Source organism: Sus scrofa, chromosome 17 (genome assembly GCF_054392235.1).
Source record: "Sus scrofa isolate SSC_HxYL_T2T_F1_AM1 chromosome 17, Sscrofa_HxYL_maternal_Yorkshire_Landrace_v2.0, whole genome shotgun sequence".
NCBI classification, from domain to species: domain Eukaryota; kingdom Metazoa; phylum Chordata; class Mammalia; order Artiodactyla; family Suidae; genus Sus; species Sus scrofa.
The window spans coordinates 15,681,465-15,705,275 of NC_139399.1; the positions used below are offsets into that span (position 1 = coordinate 15,681,465).

The window sequence follows — 23,811 nt, forward strand, 5'->3', positions numbered from 1 at the left end:
CGTGACTGGAGCCGCTGCAGGGACACTGCAGGTCCTTAACCAGCTATGCTACAAGGGAACTCCTAGGGGCTTTATTTTAAACACAGAGACGTGATATGTAAAGTTTTTCCTGAACAAATATATTAACGAGCGAAAGGAAATTGATTTTAATCTAGGACTTTATCCCTAAGTCCTGGATATAGAAAAGATATAAAAGGAAACCTGGGATACAGATGGGTTGATTTATTTCCTTGATAAGCACCAATCTTTGGCTGATTTATTGAAAAGTCCCAGACTGCTGTTGCTGTGCTACATCTCAACCTTTTCTGGAGTGACTTCCAGAGCCTGGTGGCTGGTAGTTACATATTGAGGTTGCAGATTTTGTGGGCAACTTCCAATGGTCAAGGAAAGTTTGTTTTTAAAAGCTACAGGTTGACTATATGCCTTGTGCATGTCTGCGAGGAGAGCACATGGCTTTGGTGGCTAAAGCCTTTCAGGTTCTGTACTGTACCTGGAAGAAATGTGTTAGAGAACATTTGCTTGAATTGAATAGCTATAGCAGCAAGGCTGTGGCTACTTTGAATCGATTTAATTCCTGACATTTGGCAGAAAAATGAGTTGCTCTGGATCAGTGTTCCCAGTGGAGTCTTCTGTCACTTCAGGCCCATAGCATCCTCCATTCTCATTCTCCTTACATGGAGGAAGCAGGCAGAAGCTCGCACAGAAGATGAGGGCAAGAACTTGTCATTTAAAGGACAGTGTTCAAGAAATCTCAAAATATCCAATTCAGCCCCTAGCCTGGGAACCTCCATATGCCGCAGGAGCGCCCTAGAAGAGGCAAAAAGACCAAAAAAAAAAAAAAAAAAAAAAAAAAAAGGAAAGAAAGAAAGAAAAAGAAATCTCAAAAGAAATGTAGCTTTTAGGGAAAGATGATCACAATGGATGGCCTTTGCAGTACGTGAGCAGGAGGTGAGGGGAGCTGGGGAAAACACTTTCTCTTTCAAGAATGGTGCAACACCTGACAGAAAGTTCCTGGGCTTTTTTCACCTCATACCGTTTAGGAGATAGCTGAGATACTATCTGATTCCATTTTACAGAGAAAGAGACTGGGGCACAAGGTGGTTATCTAATTTGCCTCAATTCGAGGCGGAATTCGAGCCAAGCAGTCTGGCCCTGCTTGGTGAAATGTCCCAGAGAGGACAGACTGTTTCATGGACCGTGGGATGTTCCGTGGACCAAAGTGCGACGTTGCCTGCGAAGGCTTCTGTCGGCTCCCCGCCCGCTTTGGGAACGGGCGGCTGCCCCGGGCTCTCCACACGGGGGCGCTGTCCGCGCCGTCAACAGAGCCCCATGCGGCCGCCAGGTGTCACCATGCTGGGGCTGCAGGTGCCGAGTTTGCCGCGGTACGGGGAGCGGGCGCCGGGAGGAGCCATAAAAGGCGGCGGAGCTGGCTCGCCGGGCACCCGAGGGGCGCTGGCCCTGCCCGCAGCATGGCTGGGCGGCCGTGGGGCGCGCCGGGCGGGACCTCCAAGGGCAACTGCAGCGCGCTGCTCAACGCCTCGCAGCCGGCGCCGGGCGGTGGGGAGGGGGCGCGGACGCGCCCCTCGTGGCTGGTCTCGGCTCTCGCGCTCATCCTCATCTTCACCATCGTGGTGGACGTCCTGGGCAATCTCCTGGTCATCCTGTCCGTGTACCGGAACAAGAAGCTGAGGAACGCAGGTAGGGGCTCCCGGCACCTGGCAGCCTGGACCGGCAGCCTCCAACTTTCACCGACTGAAGCCTCTCCCTTTCCCGCCACCTTTGCGGCACGCAGCCCCAGCAAGCTGCCAGTGGGCTGGCTTTTCCTAAGAAAAGTTCAATTATTTTTCTTAAACACCGGGTCCTTTGAGTCATTTTTAAAAATAGAGATTAAAGCCCTTTGGTTTACATTTCCTTGAACCTGCCGGTCGAGGATGTGTTTTCATGACACAATAAGGAGTTTTCAGTCTCCAAAAGGTAGAAAACTTTGCCAGAGTCAGGTTCTCGTTATTTTCGGCGAAAACCCCACTATTTCGTTTTCAATTTCTGAGGTTTATTAGACTGAGAGAGAACCAGAAACAGGTTGCAGAAAGTTCCCCAAGAAGCCCTTTCAAATCACATCAACAAACACATCGATTGCTTTGTTACGTGCCATTGATTTTTTTCCCCCAACTTTGTTAAAATAAGAGAAAATATATAAGGTGTTAGAATAATAGGGCGGGTATTTTAGTTTTGTTGTCAGGAGTAGTTTTCAGTTTTTAGCGTGCACTTTTAAAAGAGCCATAGGCTCCTGTAGCTGCTTGGGTAAGTAAATATTAATTCCTCCGAGGTAAACAAATTTACATTTTAAACATAGATATTGTTGTAGTGAAGAGTATATTTTCATAAAATATACTACTACTAAAGCTAATTTTGTGCTTGAGTTGAGCTCGCTTTTTATTTTCTCCAAACAATGAATTGAAATTGATTTGTCCTGGTTGGGGGTCCGGGGACCAGTCTGTCCACAAGACACTGAATGTTCAGACCTCTGAATGCTGATTAGATGCCTAGTTCTTTATTTGGAGGCAAACTTTTTGGAAGTGAGGGTGGGAGGTGAAGGAACCATGTACTTACATGTTTGTCAAAAGCAGTATTTTTCTTCTGACCAGTAGTTGATCAACACTTTAATTTTGTTTAGCTCCTTTCTGAGAGGGTTCCCTTTTTAAAATAATGCTTGGGACAGTCCATAGTTTAAGAATTAGTCAATAAACACCTGGTAGTATGAATTGAACTTGAGTTAGTCCACTGAATCACTCACTTCATTGACTGGCTTACACGAAGGTGCAGAAAGGCATTCTGCCTTCAAGAAGAGGCTCCAAGAGGAAAACATAGGCAGTAAACTCTGGACACTGGTCTTGGCGATGATTTTTTTAATCTGACACCAAAAGCAAAAGAACAACGAGAGCAAAAATTAACATGTGGGACTACATCAAGCTAAAAAGCTTCTACACAGCAAAGGAAGTCATCTAGGAAATGAAAAGGCCTCCTAGGGAATGGGAGAAAGTGTTCGCAAATTGTATATCTGATAAGGGGCTAATATTCAAAATACATAAAGAATGCATAGAGCTCAATAGCAAAAACACAGATAATCCCACTGGGGGAAAAAAAAAAAAAAAATGAGCAGGAGTTCCCATCGTGGCGTAGCGGAAACAAATCTGACTAGGAACCATTAGGTTGCGGGTTTGATCCCTGACCTTGCTCAGTGGGTTAAGGATCTGGCGTTGCTGTGAGCTGTGGTATAGGCCGGAGGCTGCAGCTCTGATTAGATCCCTAGCCTGGGAACCTCCATATGCCTTGGGCCTACCTCCCCTCCCAAAAAAATGACCAAAAGATTTAAATAGATGCGTTTCCAAAGGAGACACATGCTGATGGTCAACAGGTACATGAAAAGATGCTCAACATCATCAGTCATCAGGAAAATGCAAATCAAAATCACAATTAGCTATCACCACACACCTGTCAGAATGACTTTTATCAAAAAGATTGGAGATAGCAAGTTTAGCGAGGAGAGGAGGAACTCTCTTACACTGTTGGCAAGAATGTAAATTGGTGCAGCCACTATAGAAAACAGTGTGGAATTTCCTTAAAAAATTCAAAACTAGGGAGTTCCCGTCATGGCGCAGTGGTTAACGAATCCGACTAGGAACCATGAGGTTGCGGGTTCGGTCCCTGCCCTTGCTCAGTGGGTTAACGATCCGGCGTTGCCGTGAGCTGTGGTGAAGGTTGCAGACGCGGCTCGGATCCCGAGTTGCTGTGGCTCTGGCGTAGGCCGGTGGCTACAGCTCCGATTGGACCCCTAGCCTGGGAACCTCCATATGCCGTGGGAGCGGCCCAAGAAATAGCAACAACAACAACAAAAGACAAAAAGACAAAAAAAAAAAAAAAAATTCAAAACTAGAACTACTGTATGATTTAGCAACCTCACTTCTGGGTATTTACCTAAAGAAAGCAAAATACTAACTTGAAAACATACCTGCACTGCTCTATTCATTGCAACACTGTTTATAATAGCCAAGATATGGAAGCAACCTAAGTGTCCACTGCCAGCTTAATGGATAAAGAAGATATTGCGTATGTGCACAATGAAATATTACTCAGCCACGAAAAAGAATGAAATCTTGCCATTTGCAACACCAAGGATAGACCTCGAGGGAATTATGTTTAGTGAAATAAGTCAGACAGAGAAAGACAAATAGTGTATTATCTCTCATATATGAATCCCTCCCGCCTCCAAAAATAAAACAAAACCAAGTTTACAATACAGAACACAGATCAGTGGTTGCCAGAGGTGGGGGGTTGGGAGCGGGAGAAATGAATGAACTGTTTTTGTTTTTTTCAGTTAAAATAAATTGAATTTTTTTTTAAAGAAACTGCTTTTTATTTATTTATTTAAAAATTTTATTTGTTTATTTTTTGTCTTTTTGCCTTTTCTTGAGCTGCTCCTGCAGCATATGGAGGTTCCCAGGCTAGGGGTCCAATCGGAGCTATAGCTGCCGGCCTCTGCCAGAGCCACAGCAACTCCAGATCTGAGCTGCGTCTGCGACCCACACCATAGCTCATGGCAACGCTGGATCCTTAACCCACTGAGCGAGGCCAGGGATCGAACCCACAACCTCATGGTTCCTAGTTGGATTTGTTAACCACTGCGCCCCGACGGGAACTCCAAACTGAATTTTTTAAAAAGAGGGCATGAGAGGACCCAGCACGGTGAGCATGGTGTGAGAATTCTCTGTCCTATCCCCAGCAGCGAAGCTGAGAAGCCTGCTTTCTTACCAGGACTTGATTTCCTACCAGTCACCACTGTCCCCTGTACCTCTAGGTTCTGGGAGTGCTGGCTCCAACTAGGACGTGTTAATCCGTACAATTTTCTCATTGCATTACTGATTTGATTCCTTGGATTAGAGCTTTCTTTTTTCTTTCTTTCTTTCTTTTTTTTTTTTTTTTTCCTTTTTAGGGCCACACCTGCGGCCATATGGAGTTTCCCAGGCTAGGAGCGGAATCGGAGCTGCAGCTACTGGCCTACACCACAGCCACAGCAACGCCAGATCTGAGCCGCGTCTGCAGCCTACACCACAGCTCATGGCAACGCCAGATCCTTAAGCCAATAAGCGAGGCCAGGGATTGAACCCACAACCTCATAGTCCTAGTCAGATTAGTTTGCCACTGCGCCACAATGGGAACTTCTAGAGCTTATTATAATAGGACTTTTGCTTTGACCTGTCCAATGTATTCATTCCTTTATACCTTAAAGAAGAAGGAGAAGAAGAAGAAGGGGAGGGGGAGGAAAAGGCTATTCATTCTCTCTTGGTAATAAAAGCATCCTTCTATGAGCCAGATACAGTTTTGAGAGCCACGTAAACTGACTCCTTGGGGCAGCCCTATAATGGGGTGCCACTGTTACCCTCTTTACGTAGGAGGAACTGAGGGCACAGAGTGTTTCTACTCACCAACCCTAAGTTCTGGAGCAGGATTTAATTGACAGTGCTTTCCCCCAGAGCACACCTCACTTCGTTGATAGCAACATTTGCAGCACTTGGTAAGTTTGAGTCCTGCAGAAACTTTCACTTAAAAAAAATATTTACATGCCTGGAGCAATTGTGCTTCTTAAACTTTATGGGAAAGAACCTAGGAAAAGTACCCTTCTATACTACTTTGTGTTTTGTTCAATTGCTAAGCAATTGTTTGTTAGGGATTGTATAAAACATGGCATTCCCATAGCTAAGTGGGAGACCTGTGGTGAGCTTTAATCTTTGAAGCTTTGGGACTGTCATATTTTCGTAATTGGGAGGTGTTTGTTTTTTTGTTTGTTTGTTTGCTTTTTAAGGCCGGACTCGAGGCATATGGAAGTTCCCAGGCTAGAGGTTAAATCAGAGCTGCAGCTGCCGGCCTATACCACAGCCACAGCAGTGCCGGATCCAAGCCACGTCTGCGGCTTACACCACAGCTCATGGCAGCGCTGGATCCTTAACACATTGATCGAGGCCAGGGATTGAACCCACATCCTCATGAATACTAGTCGGGTTCATTACCACTGTGCCACGACAGGAACTCCCTGCATTTTTCTATATGCACCTTACACTTAACTAAAACTTTTGCTAAACAAATAAATAAAGCAAGAGTGCAATAATATCTTGCCTATTCAAAATTCAGTTATCTAGCCATCTAACCTCTGAAGAACGTAGCCAATAAATGTAAATAAGCAAAAATAACTGGCTCTTACCACCAGCTGATCTGTTCTGTCTTAAGAGTTCCAGAAATCTCAGAGGCTAGTATCTGGGACCCATAAATTGCAAGCCGTGAATCTGGAGGCAGACTGATACATTTAAAGGACCAGTACATGGGACAAACTACATGGGTAGATGGAGATTCATTAAAAGCCGATCAGAAAGACTAAATAAGCATAGCCTTTGTGGGAACATTGCACAGAAGCAAATAACTGAGCCCAACATTCACTGCTCCTGAGAAGAACACAGCACAATGATGGATTTATTATCTATTTATAATAGATATATTCTCGATTTCATAGATAATAAATCTGAGCCATCAAGGAAAGATCCAGTCACATCCAGGTGGTTCTCCTTAAGAAGAGGAGGAGGGAGTTCCCACTGTGGCACAACAGAAATGAAACCAACTTGTATCCATGAGGATGTGGGTTCAATCCCTGGCCTCGCTCAGTGGGGTAAGGATCCAGCATTGCCATGAGCTGTGGTGTAGGTTGCAGAGGTGGCTTGGATCCCATGTTGCTATGGCTGTGGTGTAGGTCAGCAGCTGCAGCAGCTCCAATTCGACCCCTAGCCCGGGAACTTCCATAGGCTGCACGTGCAGCCCTAAAAAAAAAAAAAAAAAAAAAGAAGGAGACAGGAAAACAATAGTTTAGAAAGATCGATAGCTAAAGAATTGATTACTGTTTTTCAGTCTGGTGCACAGTGATAAACTGTCAGTATAGTAAAAAAAAAAAAAAAAAATATTCCTCAAGATGATGCCAAGACTGGGAGATGGAACAATGTCGTTCCATGCTGGTGCTCGTTTCTCTCAGGTCTGTATTGCGAGTTAGACCGTCTCCATCCCATGTCACTGCTACGAGGGGCTGCATAAGCGATGGAGGGAGGAAGACTCCGGGCCTCAGATCTGAGTTAACCTCGGATGCACCAGGGCCAGTTTTAAGATGCTTTCAAGTCTTAGGAATGCCCATTTTAAGAATTAGTATTTTTTAATATTTAAATTTTTTCTTTTTGCTTTTTAGGGCCACTTCTGCAGGATATGGAAGTTCCCAGGCTAGGGGTTGACCTACACCACAGCTCATGGCAACGCCAGATCCTTAACCCACTGAGCAAGACCAGGGATCCAGCCTGCATCCCCATGGATCCTAGTCAGGTGCGTTACCACTGAGCCATGGTGGGAACTCCTATCCTGGCTTTTTAAAAATTCCTTCCCCTCTTTTCTTTCCTTTGCCTTCTCTTTTCCTCGGTCGTCTGTTTCTTACTCCTTGGGCTTTGGTATTTTTTAAGCAACATAATTAGATTTCATTGCTTAGTAGAGGTCACACTTGAATCTCTTTTTCCTAACTGTGTCTGTTGTGCATCAGCAAAATGACAGCCCTGAACTTATAAGCATGTTATATTCTACAAGGTCACTTGTGGGTGTGTGTGTGTGTGTGTGTGTGTGTGTGTGTGTGTGTGTGTGTGGCTGCAGCATGCAGCTGCTTAATATGAGATTTCGGTTCCCAGCCCAGAATTGAACTTGGACTGCAGCAGTGACAGTGCCGAGTCCTAACCACTAGACCACCAGGGAACTCCTGTGGGATTTCTTAAAAGAATATTTTACAGATATTTTGGCTCTTACACTAGGTAGCCCACAAAATCATTCAAACCAACAATGTGGCTGAATGGCTGGGTCATCTGAAACTCATGGGCCCCTGAAAGCAACCTGCTTTGTCTGAGTTCTGAGCCTCTTGGGATCCTGTGAGAATGGGAAAGAGTGGTATGTATTGGAGTGTCTCTTATTAATTCAGAAAAATCAAGAGAGGGTTCAGGTTCGAGAACTAATAATAGAGGGTGGATTTAGAGTCAGTGATAGGGCAGAAATGAGTAGTAGCTGCTTATAAGTTGAGTGCTCCTGTGTTGGGGACCAATGTATGGGGAGGTATGGAAGGAGCTTGTAAAGAGAATGGATCCAGGACCTGGACCCTGGGACTTCTTTACTGAATGGATCTGAGTTTGTAGATAAGTCATCATCTCCTTGGACTGTTTGCACATCAGTAGAATGATGAGGTTGGACAGAATCTGTGAGTCCTTTCTGATTCTAGGATCATTTGATTTACATGATTATCTCACTACAAAGTTGGAAATTATAACGCTATGAAATTGGCAATAGTGACACGTGTATATAGTAGGCATCATAGATCAAGGAAAGTGCGTCCTGAGAAAGCATGCCTCGGAGTTCCCTTCATGGCTCAGTGGTGAATGAACCCAACTAGGATCCATGAGGATGCAGGTTGGATCCCTGGCCTCGCTCATTGGGTTAAGGATCTGGCATTGCTGTGAGCTGCTGTGTAGATCGCAGATTCGGCTCGGATCTGGTGCTGCTGTGAGCTGTGGTATGGGCTGGCAGCTGTAGCTCCCATTCAACCCCTAGCCTGGGAACTTCCATGTGCCACAACTGTGGCCCTAAAAAGCAAATAAATAAGTAAATAAGTAAATAAATAAATAAAAAAGAAGAAGAATAAAGCATGCCTCACTTGTCCTAAACTACCTGTGCCATTTGTCCTGTATCCACTGGAGAAAAATACCTTAATGACATCTGGTTTCCCCTGCTTTATTTCACAAGGCACACCTACAAGTTTCAGAAATTTCCTGTAGAGTTTTCCCTCCCAGGAAGAGAATGAAGTAATCAACTACCCAGAATAATTCTTTTTTTTTTTTTTTCTTTTTAGGTTGGCACCCTCAGCATATGAATGTTCCCAAGCTAGGGGTTGAATCAGAGCTACAGCTGCCGTCCTACACCCCAGCCACAGCAAGGCCAGATCTGAGCCGCGTCTGCAACCTACACCACAGCTCACAGCAATGCTGGACCTTTAACCCACTGAGCAAGGCCAGGGATGGAAGCCGCATCCTCATGGATACTAGTCAGATATTTCCACTGTGCTGCAATGGAAACTCTGAACCCAGAATAATTCAAGCCTGTTCTGGTGGGACCCTTTTGGGTTAAGAAACAATGGGTTGCTCCTCTGGGACATATGGAGGTTCTCGTGAGTTTGGGGGGGTGAACTAGGGATGGTTATGACCATCTGACCAATGGTGTGTGTGAGCAAGCCATCCTCCGGGATGAGCCACCTTTTCATGCCTCTGGTTGGATTCTGGGGAGAAATGGCCTCTTCTAGGCCTATAGTGATGTGATCCCTTCAAAAGGTAAGCACATGGGAGGAACAGCCTCTCTAGGCAGCCAGGCTGGCCATTCTGTGCGCAATAATAGCCATCTAAAGAGTATCAAGTTGGCGCGAGTGAATCTTCACGCCCCCTGAGCTGTTCAAAGGTGGACATTATAAGCAGTTCTAGAATAAAGAATCAGTCTCTCCTGCAGTATCGATTTAGAATGTCTGTACTGAGGTCATGAAAGTGGCTAGTCACAGGGATTGAAACGCCAGAATTCTGTGGGATCTTTAAAGCCAAAACCAAGCACAAAATAAAATATATATGAAACAGGTGCCCAAATCGCAAAAGAAAAATAAGAATGCATTTTCAACAATACTTCTGAGTCATTTTATCCTTTCGGGAATTTTTTTTTTTCATAAAGGTTCATTTTGCATCTTGTATTTTCTTCTCACTGTAAATGGTGCTTTCCTGGGATGTACTGAATATCCACAGACATCAGACAAAAGGTAAATAGAGTTGTAATAAAGGCCTAGCTTCTGGGGTATACAGTGTTCTTCAATAGTCTCTCAAGTGTCTTAATGGTAACCCTAAACTTTTTGTGATAAAACTTAAGCCTCCTTCTTATTGTTCTAGTTCATAAATTTGAAAAAACTGCTGGTTGTCTTTTGGCGAACATTTCTATCTAATATTTGAATATCTTATAGCACCTGTATAACATTATCAACACCAGTTATGAAAGGAACTCAGCTTTTCAACCCTACAATTTTTTTTTTTTCATTTTAGGGCCACACCCATGGCATATGGAAGTTCCCAGGCTAGGGGTCCAATCAGAGCTATAGCTGCCGACCTACACCACAGCTCATGGCAACGCCAGATCCTTAACCCACTGAGCGAAGCCAGGGATTGAACCCACGTCCTCATGGAGCCTAGTTGGGTTCGTTAACCACTCAGCCACGAAGGAAACTCCCATCAACCCTACAACTTAATTTTTTAATTTATTACATATAATATTTATTGTATATTTTATTATTATATATATGCTATATGCTCTAATTTATAATGTATTATATCTTTTAATTTATTTATTAATTCGTTTTTTGGGACGTTTTTCAAGCTTGTGAAAGTAAAAGCAGGAAACTGGGGAGTTCCTGTTGTGGCTGTGAAAAGTGTGACACAAAATACAATTCGACCAGTACTTTTCCACAGACAGCTAACTTGGTCTGATTTCTGTGGATAAAGTAGAAAAAAATAACTTCTTATTTAGAATGTCTAATGCTTTGTCCTCACACACATAGAGCAATGTGCAGTTTTCAAAGAACTTTCCCACATTTTGCTTTATTTGTCCTCATATCAACCTCCTCGGGTAGATAAAACTAAAATCCCCAATCCATAGATAATCAGTATTTCTTATCCCAGCACAATCCAGTGTGGTACAGCAGAAGCCGCCCAGGACTTAAAATCAGAAGATCCAGGCTGTGTCTTGTATTTACAATACCATTATTTGCAGTATATTTAGGCCCCAGTTACTCAATCTCTCTAAGCCTCAGCTTCTCCATCTTTCCGATGAGGTACTTACCTCACAGGGATGCTAGGAGGATAACTTAGATTCCTCGCATCCATCCATCCATCCATCCACCTATCACTTTGAAGTTACAAAATACTGTGCAAGTAATGGTATTATTATAGTATTAGTAGTATGCATTCTATGATTAGTTCTTTTAGAGTGTTTTTATTTTTTAATTGCTTGGTTTTTTTAGATGTATTCTTAAGGGAACACTACACATGACAAGAATTTGAATTCGAAGATGTAGGATCTAGTTTTCTTTTGCAGCATCATGGAAATTCTCTGATACCTCAGTTTTCCCTTTTGCGAAAAACATTACCTTCCCAGGGCAAGTAAGGCCAAGATTCTGATTATTTCAGCCTCCAGCCTCTGAGAGACTGATTATCTCAACAGCCAAGCTGTTCCTTAATTTAAAAAGAATCAGCTCTAGAGGCTGCAATAACTTTCACAGACAGGTATGTTACCATTCAGAAAGTTACACCTAACTTTTATCGACTTGGAGATGATTTCAAGCTGACAAATTTTTTTTTTTTTTGTCTTTTTGTCTTTTTAGGACTGTACCTGAATATATGGAGGTTCCCAGGCTAGGGGTTGAATCAGAGTTGTAGCTGCCGGTCTACACCACCGCTACAGCAATGCCAGATCTGAGCCAAGTCTGCGACCTGCACCACAGCTCATAGCAATGCCGGATCCTTAACCCACTGAGCGAGGTGAGGGATCGAACCTGCATCCTCATGGATGCTAGTCAGATTCATTTCTGCTGAGCCACAGCAGGAACTCTTAATGTTTAATATAATCTCTAATCTGATGCTTTTCTTCTCAGACTATTTATCTTCCTGTTGGTTCTCCATGGTGTTTGGAATTATTGATGCAAGGCAATTTCTTACTTTTAAAGACATTTTATTGATTTTGTTTGTTTGTTTGTTTTTTCCATTTGCTTGCTTAGCTGTTGCTTAAAGTTTTATGACTTTTTTTTCTGGTCTGTGTAGTACATTATTATGGAACCCTAAATGTTTCCACATTTTTCAGAAGCCCATGAAAATCTCAAGCAGTAGTTTTAGATTCCTAAATATGTGATCGAATTTGGGTGTACATGATTGAATTTGGATCTTTCCTTTTGCTATTCAATCTCATAAGAAAGTAGCAATTTTCCGCATTAAAGTAATCATGGACAAGCTAGAGCTTACTTTTGCTAGGTTTCAGAATCATTTTTCTCTTGGCAATTTTGAAAATCAGTCAAGAGTAAAACAGTCCTAGATTAAAACCCCTGCTTTAAGTTCTTACTAAATTAGATGATTCTGCTTTGAAAAAAATTCCTGCTTTGAAAAATGTCTGCTTTGGAAGTCACTGTAAATCCCCAGAGAGTCTTTGGAGCTTGTTTTGCTCAATCTCTGTTAGCATCTTTTAAAACTAAAAACTAGAATGTCCAAAGTGAATAGTAAGACCTTTACAAGGTGCCTTGATATTCCCTCTTATTCCTAAACATTTTTTCATTTGCCTAGCTGACAGAAATGCCCTATCTTCTATTTTTTTTAATTACTCAATGAATTTTGTTACATATATGATTGTACAATGATCATCATGGCCTGATTTATAGCAAGAAATGCCGTATCTCCTAAAAAAGAAATACAGACATTCAGGATTTTCTAAGCTCCCAAAGAAGGAATTAATGGAATGTTTTTAAAAAAACATTTTTGCATGCTCACAATTCTGCTTGGTAGCCTCAATGTCATCTACTCCCATTTGCAAAGGTGGGTCTTTAATCAGCAACCAAATTTTCTCACCTTTCAGAGAGTTTGGCTAATCAAGCTGACCCAATCTCAAGGAATCATAGTGAATTTTTTTTTTTTTGTCTTTTTTGTCTTTTTTTGTTGTTGTTGTTGTTGTTGTTGCTATTTCTTGGGCCGCTCCCGCAGCATATGGAGGTTCCCAGGCTAGGGGTTGAATTGGAGCTCTAGCCACCGGCCTACGCCAGAGGCACAGCAACGCAGGATCCAAGCCGCGTCTGCAACCTACACCACAGCTCACGGCAACGCCGGATCGTTAACCCACTGAGCAAGGGCAGGGACCGAACCCGCAACCTCATGGTTCCTAGTCGGATTCGTTAACCACTGCGCCACGACGGGAACTCCGTGAAATTTTTTTTTTGCTTTTTTTGGGGGTAGGTGCACCCAAGACATATGGAGTTTCCCAGGCTAGGGGTCAAATCAGAGCTACAGCTTCAGGCCTACGCCACAGCCACAGCAACACCAGATCTGAGCCATGTCTTGAAACTACACCACAGCTTTCGGCAATGCTGGATCCTTAACCCACTGAGTGAGGCCAGGGATCAAACCCACATCCTCATGTATACTAGTCAGACTTGTTTCTACTGTGCCACGATGGGAACTCCCCATAGTGAAATTTAATAATGTTTGCAAATGAGGGATAAACTTCTGGATTTTCTGGTTGAGGCTCTCTAAGATTTTTTTTGTCCTATAAAGCTATGTATTTTTGTTAATAACAATGAAGAAATTACAAAGGGGACAAGATAAAGAAAATAAATGAATATACCAGGGTTGATTATACAGACTATTTAGGGTGAACTTGGGTTGTTGAACTCATAGCTTAAAAGGATGCTTACTTGGCTTTGATGTTGAGCACTTTTGGTGCTTATTAAAACAAGCATTTATTTAAATAAATATTTATCAGGTACCTGCTGCATGAGACAGAATGTAAGTGGTCAGCAAATCCTTGTTAGTTTGTCAAAATGCAAGACACGAGTTTAAGCTTGTATAAAACATGGCTCCTACATTCAAAGAGATTACTTTCTACTCAGGCACTTTAAAAACGTTTGTTCTTTTATTTTCAAATAAAAATAAGACATGGGGTATAAAGGTATAAGACTAGAAACATGTTTATATAATAGAGAAACTTTTCAAGAGAAATTTGAAAATTGGTTGGTATATGAGAGCTGGAGCCTAAAGTAGTCATAAGCATTTTTAAAAGATGTCACCTCAGGATAAAAGAACAATAGGTAGAAAATTGGGAAATGTGAAATTTCCTTGAAGGGAGAATTCATGAGAGAACTTCAAAGAACTCAGTTAAGAATAGAGACAAAGGAGAACTATTTGAGAATGGATTGGCTCTTATTTTGTGAAGAAAATAATACAGCCTGAAGAATCACCAATTGGAGAAGGTTTGAGACCAAACCTGCCAACTTAAATTCAAAAAATTTTGGAGTTCCTACTGTGGCACAGCAGAAGTGAATCCATCTAGTGTACATGAGGACTCAGGTTCAATCCCTGGCCTTGCTCAGTGGGTTGGAGATCCGGTGTTGCCGTGAGCTGTGGTGTAGGTTGCAGACAGCGTGGATCTGGCTACGGCTGTGGTGCTGTGGTGTAGGCCGACAGCCGTAGCTCCGATTTGACCCCTAGCCTGGGAACTTCCATATGCTGCAGATATGGCCCTAAAAAGCAAAATAACAACAACAACAACAACATTTTTCTCACATAGCTATTAAATGGCAAATGGTACACAATTATAATCAATAATCTATATTTCCTCTTCTGTAATTTTTTTTAACACTCTAAGGAATACAAAACTCTTTTTGTTGTAATCTGGAAAGAGGTAATGTGCTTTTATCTTTCATGCATTTATTCCTTTTTTCATTATTTAAATATCTGTTGGGTGTCTCCTGGGTGCCAAGTCTAGGACTTTTGGAGCCTGGGACACAGTTCTTTAGCAAGACAAACTCTATTCCAGTTAATTAATTTTCATTTTAAGATTTGGCTTAAATTTTAATTTTTACTTTTAATAATTTTGTTTGCTAGTTTTTTTTTAAGTTCTAATTTTATTTGTGCCCGACGTTACTTATTTTATGTGTTTACTAGCTTACATTAATTGTTTCCTCTATTTAGAGTTTCAGATATTTTCAGCTATTCTCATCTTGGGGAAAGTATATGTTTTTTAAAAGGTTGCTCTATATAATACATATGACGTATATTGATATATATCGTATGCATCATATTTATATACTATATATATATGTAATACACTCTTTAAATATTCTCTAAGGACATGAAAAAAGAGCCAAATTTTGAATTTTTAAAAACTACCTTTATGAGAATCTTATTATATACTTTGTATTGTTAACTCATTTTCATTTCTCATTTATTTAATTTTAGCATATAAATAGGGTAATACTCTGATTATACCATTTTTAATATTAACAGGAGTTCTTTTGGAATTTAGCAATTTAGAGCTCTTCACTAATTAACTAGAGATATTATTAAGTGCCATTAATTTGTATTTTTAAGCTGGGATTTCACTGAGTCCTTTAAATTTGGGGAAAGTAGCTAAGGAAATAAAGACTACTCTGCTAAATAGAGTGAATATGATTTTTCTGGATTGCCTACTAACGCGGCTGAAGTATTCCATTTTTGTTTTTACAGTTTCATCCTTAATTCTGTAAGACAAATAATAGTGAGGACATGAGTAATTTGTAGTCAGCATAAAGATGAAAGGTTGAATCAATCTGGCTATAACGTGGTGGATATTTACCCATTACGGTTGTCTCCCTAAGCCATCTTTCTGAAATAAATAAATAAATAACCAGATCTGGAAAATGAGCAGTCAGTGAGGTCCTGCTTTACAGCCCAGGGAACTATGAGCAGTCATTTGTAACGGAACATGATGGAAGATAATATGAGAAAGAGTGTGTATCAATGTATGACTGGGTCACTTTGCTGTACAGAAATTGACAGAACGATGTAAATCCACCATAAATAAAAACTTAAAAAAAAAAAAAAAAAAAAGAAAATGAGTTCCTGTCGTGGCTCAGCAGAAGTGAATCTGCCTAGCATCCATGAGGATGCAGGTTCCCTCCCTGGCCTCGCCAAGTGGGTTAAGGATCCCGCATTGCTGCAGCTGTGGTGTAAGCCATCGGCTACAGCTCTGATTCGACCCCTTGCCTGGGAACCTCCATATGCCATGGGTGCGGCCCTAAAAAGACAAAAAAAAGAAAAAAAAATATGCAGGATTCTTAGCAGAATGTCACACCTTTAAAAACTGAAGGAAAATTGAACTAGAGCAAGAGGGCCATGTATATTACTTTGATTTTTCCTCTTAAAGTGTCTTTTTTTTGGCCATGCCCACAGTATACAGAGGTTCCCGGGCCAGGAACACAGCAGCAACCTGAGCCACAGCAGTGACAACACTGGGTTCTTAAGCCACTGTGCCACCAGAGGACTCCTTAAATTCTTCTCCCCTCCCCACCCCTTTTCTTTTCTCACCTGCAGCATGTGTAAGTTCCCAGACTAGGGGTAAACTCAAAGCTGCAGGTGAGGCCTATGCCACAACCATGGCAACACCATATCCGAAGGGAACTCCATTAAGTTATTTATTTATTTATTTTTTGTCTTTTTGCCTTTTTCTTGGGTCGCTCCCGCGGCATATGGAGGTTCCCAGGCTAGGGGTTGAATCAGAGCTGTAGCCGCCAGTCTATGCCAGAACCACAGCAACCCTGGATCCGAGCCGTGTCTGCGACCTACACCACAGCTGACGGCAACGCTGGATCGTTAACCCACTGAGCAAGGGCAGGGATCAAACCCGCTACCTCATGGTTCCTAGTCGGATTCGTTAACCATTGAGCCACGAAGGGAACTCCCTGCATTTTATACTTTTCTGTGTCTTTAATCACTCTGAGGCTGTCAGCTGTTTCTTCTGGTTGCTGTATAGTGGCCTCTAAGTGTCTCCCCTTCCCTTCATCATGTCTTCATAATTTTCTGGTTCTACTGGCCTTTTTAAGAATTATGCTGAAGAGGCTCTAAGCCAGGGCATGGCCAGAGGGCCCAATTTCCAACCCGCCTGTATTTCTGACCACATGAACCTTCTTAGGGATATGCACCAAGCAACATGAATAAACCACACCATTGCAGCCTTGCACTAATTTTATGATTTCATCAAATTTAACTCCATATGTCTCAGTTTTCCTGATCTCTCAAAAGTTGGAGTTCCCCTGGACTACCACTAATACTCAGTCTTAACATTCTGTGAATCTATGATTCTCTATGGGAAGATCTGGGAACTAAACCAGAAGATAAGGAATTGTCAGCCATTAACAGAGTTACTTTAGGAGTTCCCACTGTAGCTCAACGGTAACAAACCCGACTAGTGTCCATGAGGATGCGGTTTGGATCCCTGGCCTTGCTCAGTGGGTTAAGGATCTGGCATTGCCTTGAGCTGTGGTGTAGGTCACAGATGAAGCTCGGATCCTGTGTTGCTTGGCTATGGTGTAGGCTGGCAGCTACAGCTCCGATTTGATCCTTAGCCTGGGAACCAACATATGCCATGAGTGTGGCCCTAAAAAAAAAAAAAAAAAAGAAAGAAAAGAAAAGAAAGAAAAAGAAAGAAGAAAAAAAAATCAGATTACTTTAAATTTCAGAGTGCATTGTTTTGCTGCTGGTATAGTCCTGGATATCGGTAAAAATGGATAGGTCATTATCTATCTTGCGTTACACAGAGACGAGATGGAATATGAATTTATAATGCATGTAATTATGATTTAATTAATTACTCTTCTCTGGTGGATTTTTTTTTTTTCTGGTTTGTGTCCACACGCAGCATGCAGAAGTTCCTGGGCCAGGGATCAAACCCACGCCACAGAAGTGACCCAAGTTGCTGCGGTGACAATGCCAGATCCGTAACCTGCTGCACCCACAGGAGAACTCCAAATTCTTATATGAAAATGGGAAATATCTTTCCTTCTCTTCTCTCTTTCTCTCTGTCTCTCTCTCACACACACACATACACAGGCAGCAGATGTGATAAAGCTTCCAGCTGAGCTCCTGAAGCCACATCTGCAGAGTCTATGGCTTTTTTCTCCACTTGTAAAATAGGATTACCTCAAAGAATGTTAATCATTTAATTAATGCAATCATCTGAACAGAAAAGAAGTGTAATTTCTATAAATTAAATGGAGCAGAGGATTACAGCCATGAAAGAAACCTGTGGCATCATTTATTACCTTATTTTTAAACCCCTTTGAAAATAAATCTATATCAGGCCCATTTGTCATCATGGTGTTGTGGGTAAAAATATACCGTTTTGATGACAGTTTAATTTGTAGCTGAATTTCATATATTCGCTTATTTTTAAAGTATTAAACATGTTGAGTTAAACATTTTATTGAAATATGCCCACTCTGGAATTTAAATATTTCATAGGTAATTGAAATTGATCTGTGGGGAAATTGCTTTTATTGCTTTACTTGGCCTAGTATAACCAGTTTTCAAAGAAGTTGCTTTTACGACAATTGAGGTGAAATTCCTACTTAAAGGCAAAACCTTGCCTTTTTTACTTCACGTCTTCACAGTGTTTTTCAGAAGGGAATAAAATTAATCAGACCGGAAACTCAAGTACAAAGTTTATTTTATTTCAGATGTTGGGAGAAGACAATTTAATTTACTTCCTCAAACATTTGAGCAAAAGTCTCAGCTGGGTACCATTCAGGATACAAATATGAGGAAGATGTACTCTCAGGGGACTAGAGTGTAGAAACATAGGAAAGTTTACAAATAAATATAATCAAAGAAAATATACATCACTCTGCCTGGAATGTCCCTCCCCACTTCTGTCCATTTCACTCCCTTCCTTGCTGCCTCTAATTATATGCATTCCTTTCTCTTTTCATTTTATTGGTTTTTCTAAAATCAAGGATCACAGGGATTCTGACTGCTTATTCTGGTTTCCCCAGTACCTATTATATGCACTTAATAGGCTTTTGTTTTTGACTGCACCAGCGGCAAAGTTCCAGGGCCAGGGAGCCAAACCTCGCCACAGGAGTAACCAGAGCCAAAGCAGTGACAATGCCAGATCCTTAACCCACTGAGCCACTGAGGAACGCCTAATGCATTTTTACTGAATGGAGTTTAACCTGATTTAACCTAAATTAAATGTGGTAAAGATAAAATGATTTAGGAATCTTTGAAAGAGGAAGCTCTCCCACGTGGTTGGGCAAATAAGCAAAGGCTCTGGGCATTTCTATTTAAGATGGATTTGGGAGGAGTTCTAGTCGTGGCTCAGTGGTTAACGAACCCGACTAGGAACCATGAGGATGCAGGTTTGATCCCTGGCCTTGCTCAGTGGGTTAAGGCTCTGGTGTTGCTGTCGCTGTGGTGTAGGCCGGCAGCTGTAGCTTCAATTTGACCCCTAGCCTGGGAACGTCCACATGCTGCAGGTGAGGCCCTGAAGAAGCAAAAACAAACAAACAAACAAACAAAAAAAACGGATGGACTTGGGAAAATTGGTAGTGTTGAAAAGTTAGAGAGAGGAGCTATGTAGGGCAGAAGGAATAGTAAAAAAACAAAGAAAAGAAAAACAAGCTGCAGAAGTAAGTAACATACTTGTAACACATCTCATAAAATTTAATAGTTATTTGTTTATACTTGGGTTTTTTTGCAGTCAAATTGAAGCTGCAGCTGCTGCCCTATGCCACGGCCACAGCAACACTAGTTCCAAGCTGCATCTGTGACCTATACCACAGCTCACAGAAGCACTGGAGCTTAACCCACTGAGCAAGGCCAGGGATCAAACCGAATCCTCATGGATACTATTCAGGTTTTTACCCCTGAGCCGCGATGGGAACTCCCTGTTTATACTTTAAAATACATTGAGTCGTAATCTAGAAAATTATCCCTTAATCAGATTATCTAGGGTTTAATTTTTCTACCTTAAATTCTCTATAAAATTTATTTATATTTATTTTTGACTTTTTAGGGCCACATCACAGCATATGGATGTTCCTAGGCTAGGGGTCAAATGGGAGCTGCAGCTGCCAGCCTACAACCACAGCCACAGCCATGCCAGATCCAAGCTGCCTCTGGGACCTACACCACAGCTCACGGCAACTTGGGATCTTTAACCCACTGAGCGAGGTCAGGGATCGAACCTGCATCCTCATGGATACTAGTCAGATTCATTGCCCGTGAGCCACAACAGGAACTCCTCTATAAAATCTAAAAGAATTTCTCCCTTTTCCTTTGGATTGAGGTGAGGGGGCTGTAGAACATCAACAGCATGTATGAATTACTTATCACGTGGCTGTCCCATACCGCTCAGCACTTGGCATAGACTGCCTCCTTTAATCCTCATCACCCCATGAGGACGAAACTACCACTGTCCCCACGTATCAATGAAGAAACTGAAGTTTGATGAGATCAGTTGCCTCAGTTAGACAGCTAGTAAGGGGTGAAGCCCATATTCTAACCCAGATGGCTGATAACAGATTCCTTTCTTTCTTTCTTTCTTTCTTTCTTTCTTTCTTTCTTTCTTTCTTTCTTTCTTTCTTTCTTTCTTTCTTTCTTTCTTTCTCTCTCTCTCTCTCTCTCTCTCTCTCTCTCTCTCTCTCTCTCTCCCTCTTCCTTCCTTCCTTCCTTCCTTTCTTTCTTTCTTTCTTTCTTTCTTTCTTTCTTTCTTTCTTTCTTTCTTTCTTTCTTTCTTTCTTTCTTTTTTGTCTTTTTGCCTTTTCTAGGGCCGCTCCCGTGGCATATGGAGGCTCCCAGGCTAGGGGGTCAAATTGGAGCTGCAGCCACCGGCCTATGCCAGAGCCACAGCAACTCGGGATCCGAGCCATGTCTGCAACCTACACCACAGCTCACAGCAATGTCGGATCCTTAACCTACTGAGCAAGGCCAGGGATTAAATCCGAAAACTCATGGTTCCTAATCGGATTTGTTAACCACTGTGCCACGACGGGAACCCCAGAATCCTTTTTTCTTAACTATTATGCTGTGGATGAAGATCCATTGCTTTCCCAGAACAGGAGTTAGCGACCCACTTGAGAGCTTTCAAAGAGCTAGAGCGAGATCAAAGGCCTGGGATTTAGGGAAGTCGTGGCTGGCTTGAGAAATAATGTGGTGAGAGATTTCTCAGAGAATGTAGATGATTCCAGAAAAAAAGGAAAGATGTAATATGAGTATCTTGAATACAAGAGTTTTTAAAAAAAGCACAAGAGAGAAAAGAAACAGCTTGAAAGACAATGGTTTTGACTGTGGAATGGGCCTTCTTTGGGGAATTGGGGAACAGTGGCATTGATTTGACAAGGACAACAGTGAGTTCAGTTCCTGGTGAAACTAGCTTCTACTTCATTTATAACATGATGGTGCTGTGATGTCAGGTCATCTGAGCTGCAGAAACAGCTCTTTTTTTAATAACTGTTAAAGAAAACCAGTGCAAGCCATGTGAAACAGTAATCACACGTCTTTTCTAAACCTTTGTCTTCTAGGAAATATATTTGTGGTGAGCCTGGCAGTTGCTGACCTGCTGGTGGCTGTGTATCCGTACCCCTTGGTGCTGATGTCAATATTTAACAATGGGTGGCACCTGGGCCATCTGCATTGCCAACTTAGTGGTTTCCTGATGGGCTTGAGTGTCATTGGCTCCATATTCAATATCGCGGGAATTGCCATCAACCGCTATTGCTACATCTGCCACAGTCTCAAATACGACAGGTGGTACAGCAACAGGAATTCCCTCTGCTGCGTGTTCCTGATATGGGTGTTGACACTTGTGGCGATCGTACCCAACTTGTGTATGGGAACCCTGCAGTATGACCCGAGGATCTATTCCTGTACGTTTGCACAGTCCGTCAGTTCTGCATACACCATAGCGGTGGTGGTTTTCCATTTCCTAGTTCCTATGGTCATTGTCATCTTCTGTTACCTAAGAATCTGGGTCCTGGTTCTTCAGATCAGATGGCGGGCGAAACCGGAAAATAACCCCAGACTGAAACCACAGGACTTCAGGAATTTCGTCACCATGTTTGTGGTTTTTGTACTTTTCGCCATTTGCTGGGCTCCTCTAAACTTCATTGGTCTCGCTGTGGCCTCGGACCCTGCCAGCATGGCACCCAGGATCCCAGAGTGGCTGTTTGTGGCCAGTTACTATATGGCTTATTTCAACAGCTGCCTCAACGCAATTATATATGGATTATTGAACCAAAATTTCAGGCAGGAATACAGAAGAATTATAGTCTCCGTCTGTACAGCCAGCATGTTCTTTGTGGATAGATAGAATTAAATGCAGACCGTCTCCATTAATGACCAACTGTAAGCGCATAAAGGTGGACTCTGTTTAAAAAGCATTACTGGCAAATGCGCCTGCTGCTCAATGTCTTCATCACTTTCATGTTTGCTCAGTCTTGACAGATGCCTAGAAAAAACAATGTGGATGAGAAAATTTCTACTCCTAAGAGATTGCCTCTGTCATTTCTGAGCTAATATGCTGTCAGCCTTTTCAACTAGTCTCTAATTCTACTTATCAAGAGAAATACAGAGCATAGAGTGAGCTATGTGTTCGTTGAAAAATACGGTTCAGGGAGTGGGGCGGGGTAATTTTAAATAAAAGTTCTGAATGTATTCAAGAGGAGAAAGAGTGTGCAAAATTTTATGGCCGGCAAGTGCCACAAAGGCAGCGATTGCTTTTTTCCTCCACTTTCTGAATATTTCTAGTAGAAAAACAAATGATGTGCTTTATTTAGAGTACATGGATTAAAAAGAGGAACATAAGATGAGCAATGGTGAACAGTTGGCAGTAAATCAGGGAATAACTCAACAACCACAACCATCACCACAAAGTCTTCAATTGGCAGTGTTGTCACTGGGTACCTGATCATGGATGTTTGTCACCCTCTATTAAAAGCTGCACATTCAACTAGATAAAGAACTAACTATATGACAGGGCTCTTTTTCAGATGTCAATAACTAGTATTTTAAAGCAATAGTTACATAGAAGACTCTGTTCAACTTTGTTATGCATTTGGCTTCTTATTTCATCACTGATTGTCATTATTATTCATGTCACTGACCAGCTGTTTTGAACTGATCTCTATTAATTTATTGTCATTTAATCAGTTAAAGAATCAAAGGGCTAAAGATTCTTCCCTATATGTGCTAAGTGTGATAAATTTGTTCTAGATTTATAATCTATTGGGGCAAGTAAATAGCTAAACCAGAAATTTTTCTTTTATTTTGAAACAATATTCTGCAATAATTTATTTCAGTATTTCATTGCCCTAATAATACTGAAAGTCTAGAAGAAAAAAATCATGTGTAAACTGTGGTATCATAAACTATGGCTCTAGTTTACCCCAAATAGCTATTTGTTTTTATTTATTTATTTATTTGTCTTTTTTAGGGCTGTGTTAGTGACATATGGAGGTTCCCAGGCTAAGGGTGGAATCAGAGCTGCAGCTGAAAGGCAGGATCCAAGCCACATCTGTAACCTACACCACAGCTCACGGCAATGCAGGATCCTTAACCCACTCAGCAAGGCCAGAGATCAAACTGGAGTCCTCATTGATACCAGTCAGATTTCTTAACTGCTGAGCCACAGTGGGAACTCCTGTAAAGACCATTTTTGTTTGTTTGTTTGTTTGTTTGTTTTGTCTTTTTGCCTTTTCTAGGGCCGCTCCCTCGGCATATGGAGGTTCCCAGGCTAGGTGTCCAGTCGGAGCTGTAGCCGCTTGCCTGCACCAGGGCCACAGCAAGGCTGGATCCGAACCGTGTCTGCGGCCTACACCACACCTCATGGCAACGCAGGATCCTTAACCCACTGAGCAAGGCCGGGGATTAAACCTGAAACCTCATAGTTCCTAGTCGGAGTCGTTAACCACTGCGCCACCACGAGAACTCCAAGACCATTTTTTTTAAGCTACTGTTCCAAATTTCTGGTAACTCAACCCTAAAAAAACTTAACCATGTTAACTGAACTCTTTGAAATATATTAGACTTTTAAAGTAGAATTTTATTTCTTCTTCTTTTTTTTTTTTTTTTTTAAAAAAACTTTTAGGGCTGCACCTGC

The 23,811-nt window shown here is 41.9% G+C and overlaps 1 protein-coding gene across 1 annotated transcript; it reads left to right on the forward strand.

The window, feature by feature from the left end:
* Positions 1 to 1,469: 1,469 nt before the first annotated feature.
* Positions 1,470 to 23,176, forward strand: MTNR1A (melatonin receptor 1A). The gene is made up of 2 exons (NM_001444822.1): positions 1,470 to 1,698; positions 21,236 to 23,176. Exons 1-2 carry the CDS (start codon positions 1,470 to 1,472, stop codon positions 22,021 to 22,023), a joined length of 1,017 nt encoding a protein of 338 aa, NP_001431751.1. The 3' UTR covers positions 22,024 to 23,176.
* Positions 23,177 to 23,811: the final 635 nt, after the last annotated feature.

Bases quoted from the DNA above. Each gene is read 5' to 3' on its own strand.
- MTNR1A (NM_001444822.1), top strand. From the start codon at position 1,470: ATGGCTGGGCGGCCGTGGGGCGCGCCGGGCGGGACCTCCAAGGGCAAC. The intron at 1,699-21,235 runs GTAGGGGCTCCC...TTTGTCTTCTAG, and splicing joins CAAGAAGCTGAGGAACGCAG to GAAATATATTTGTGGTGAGC.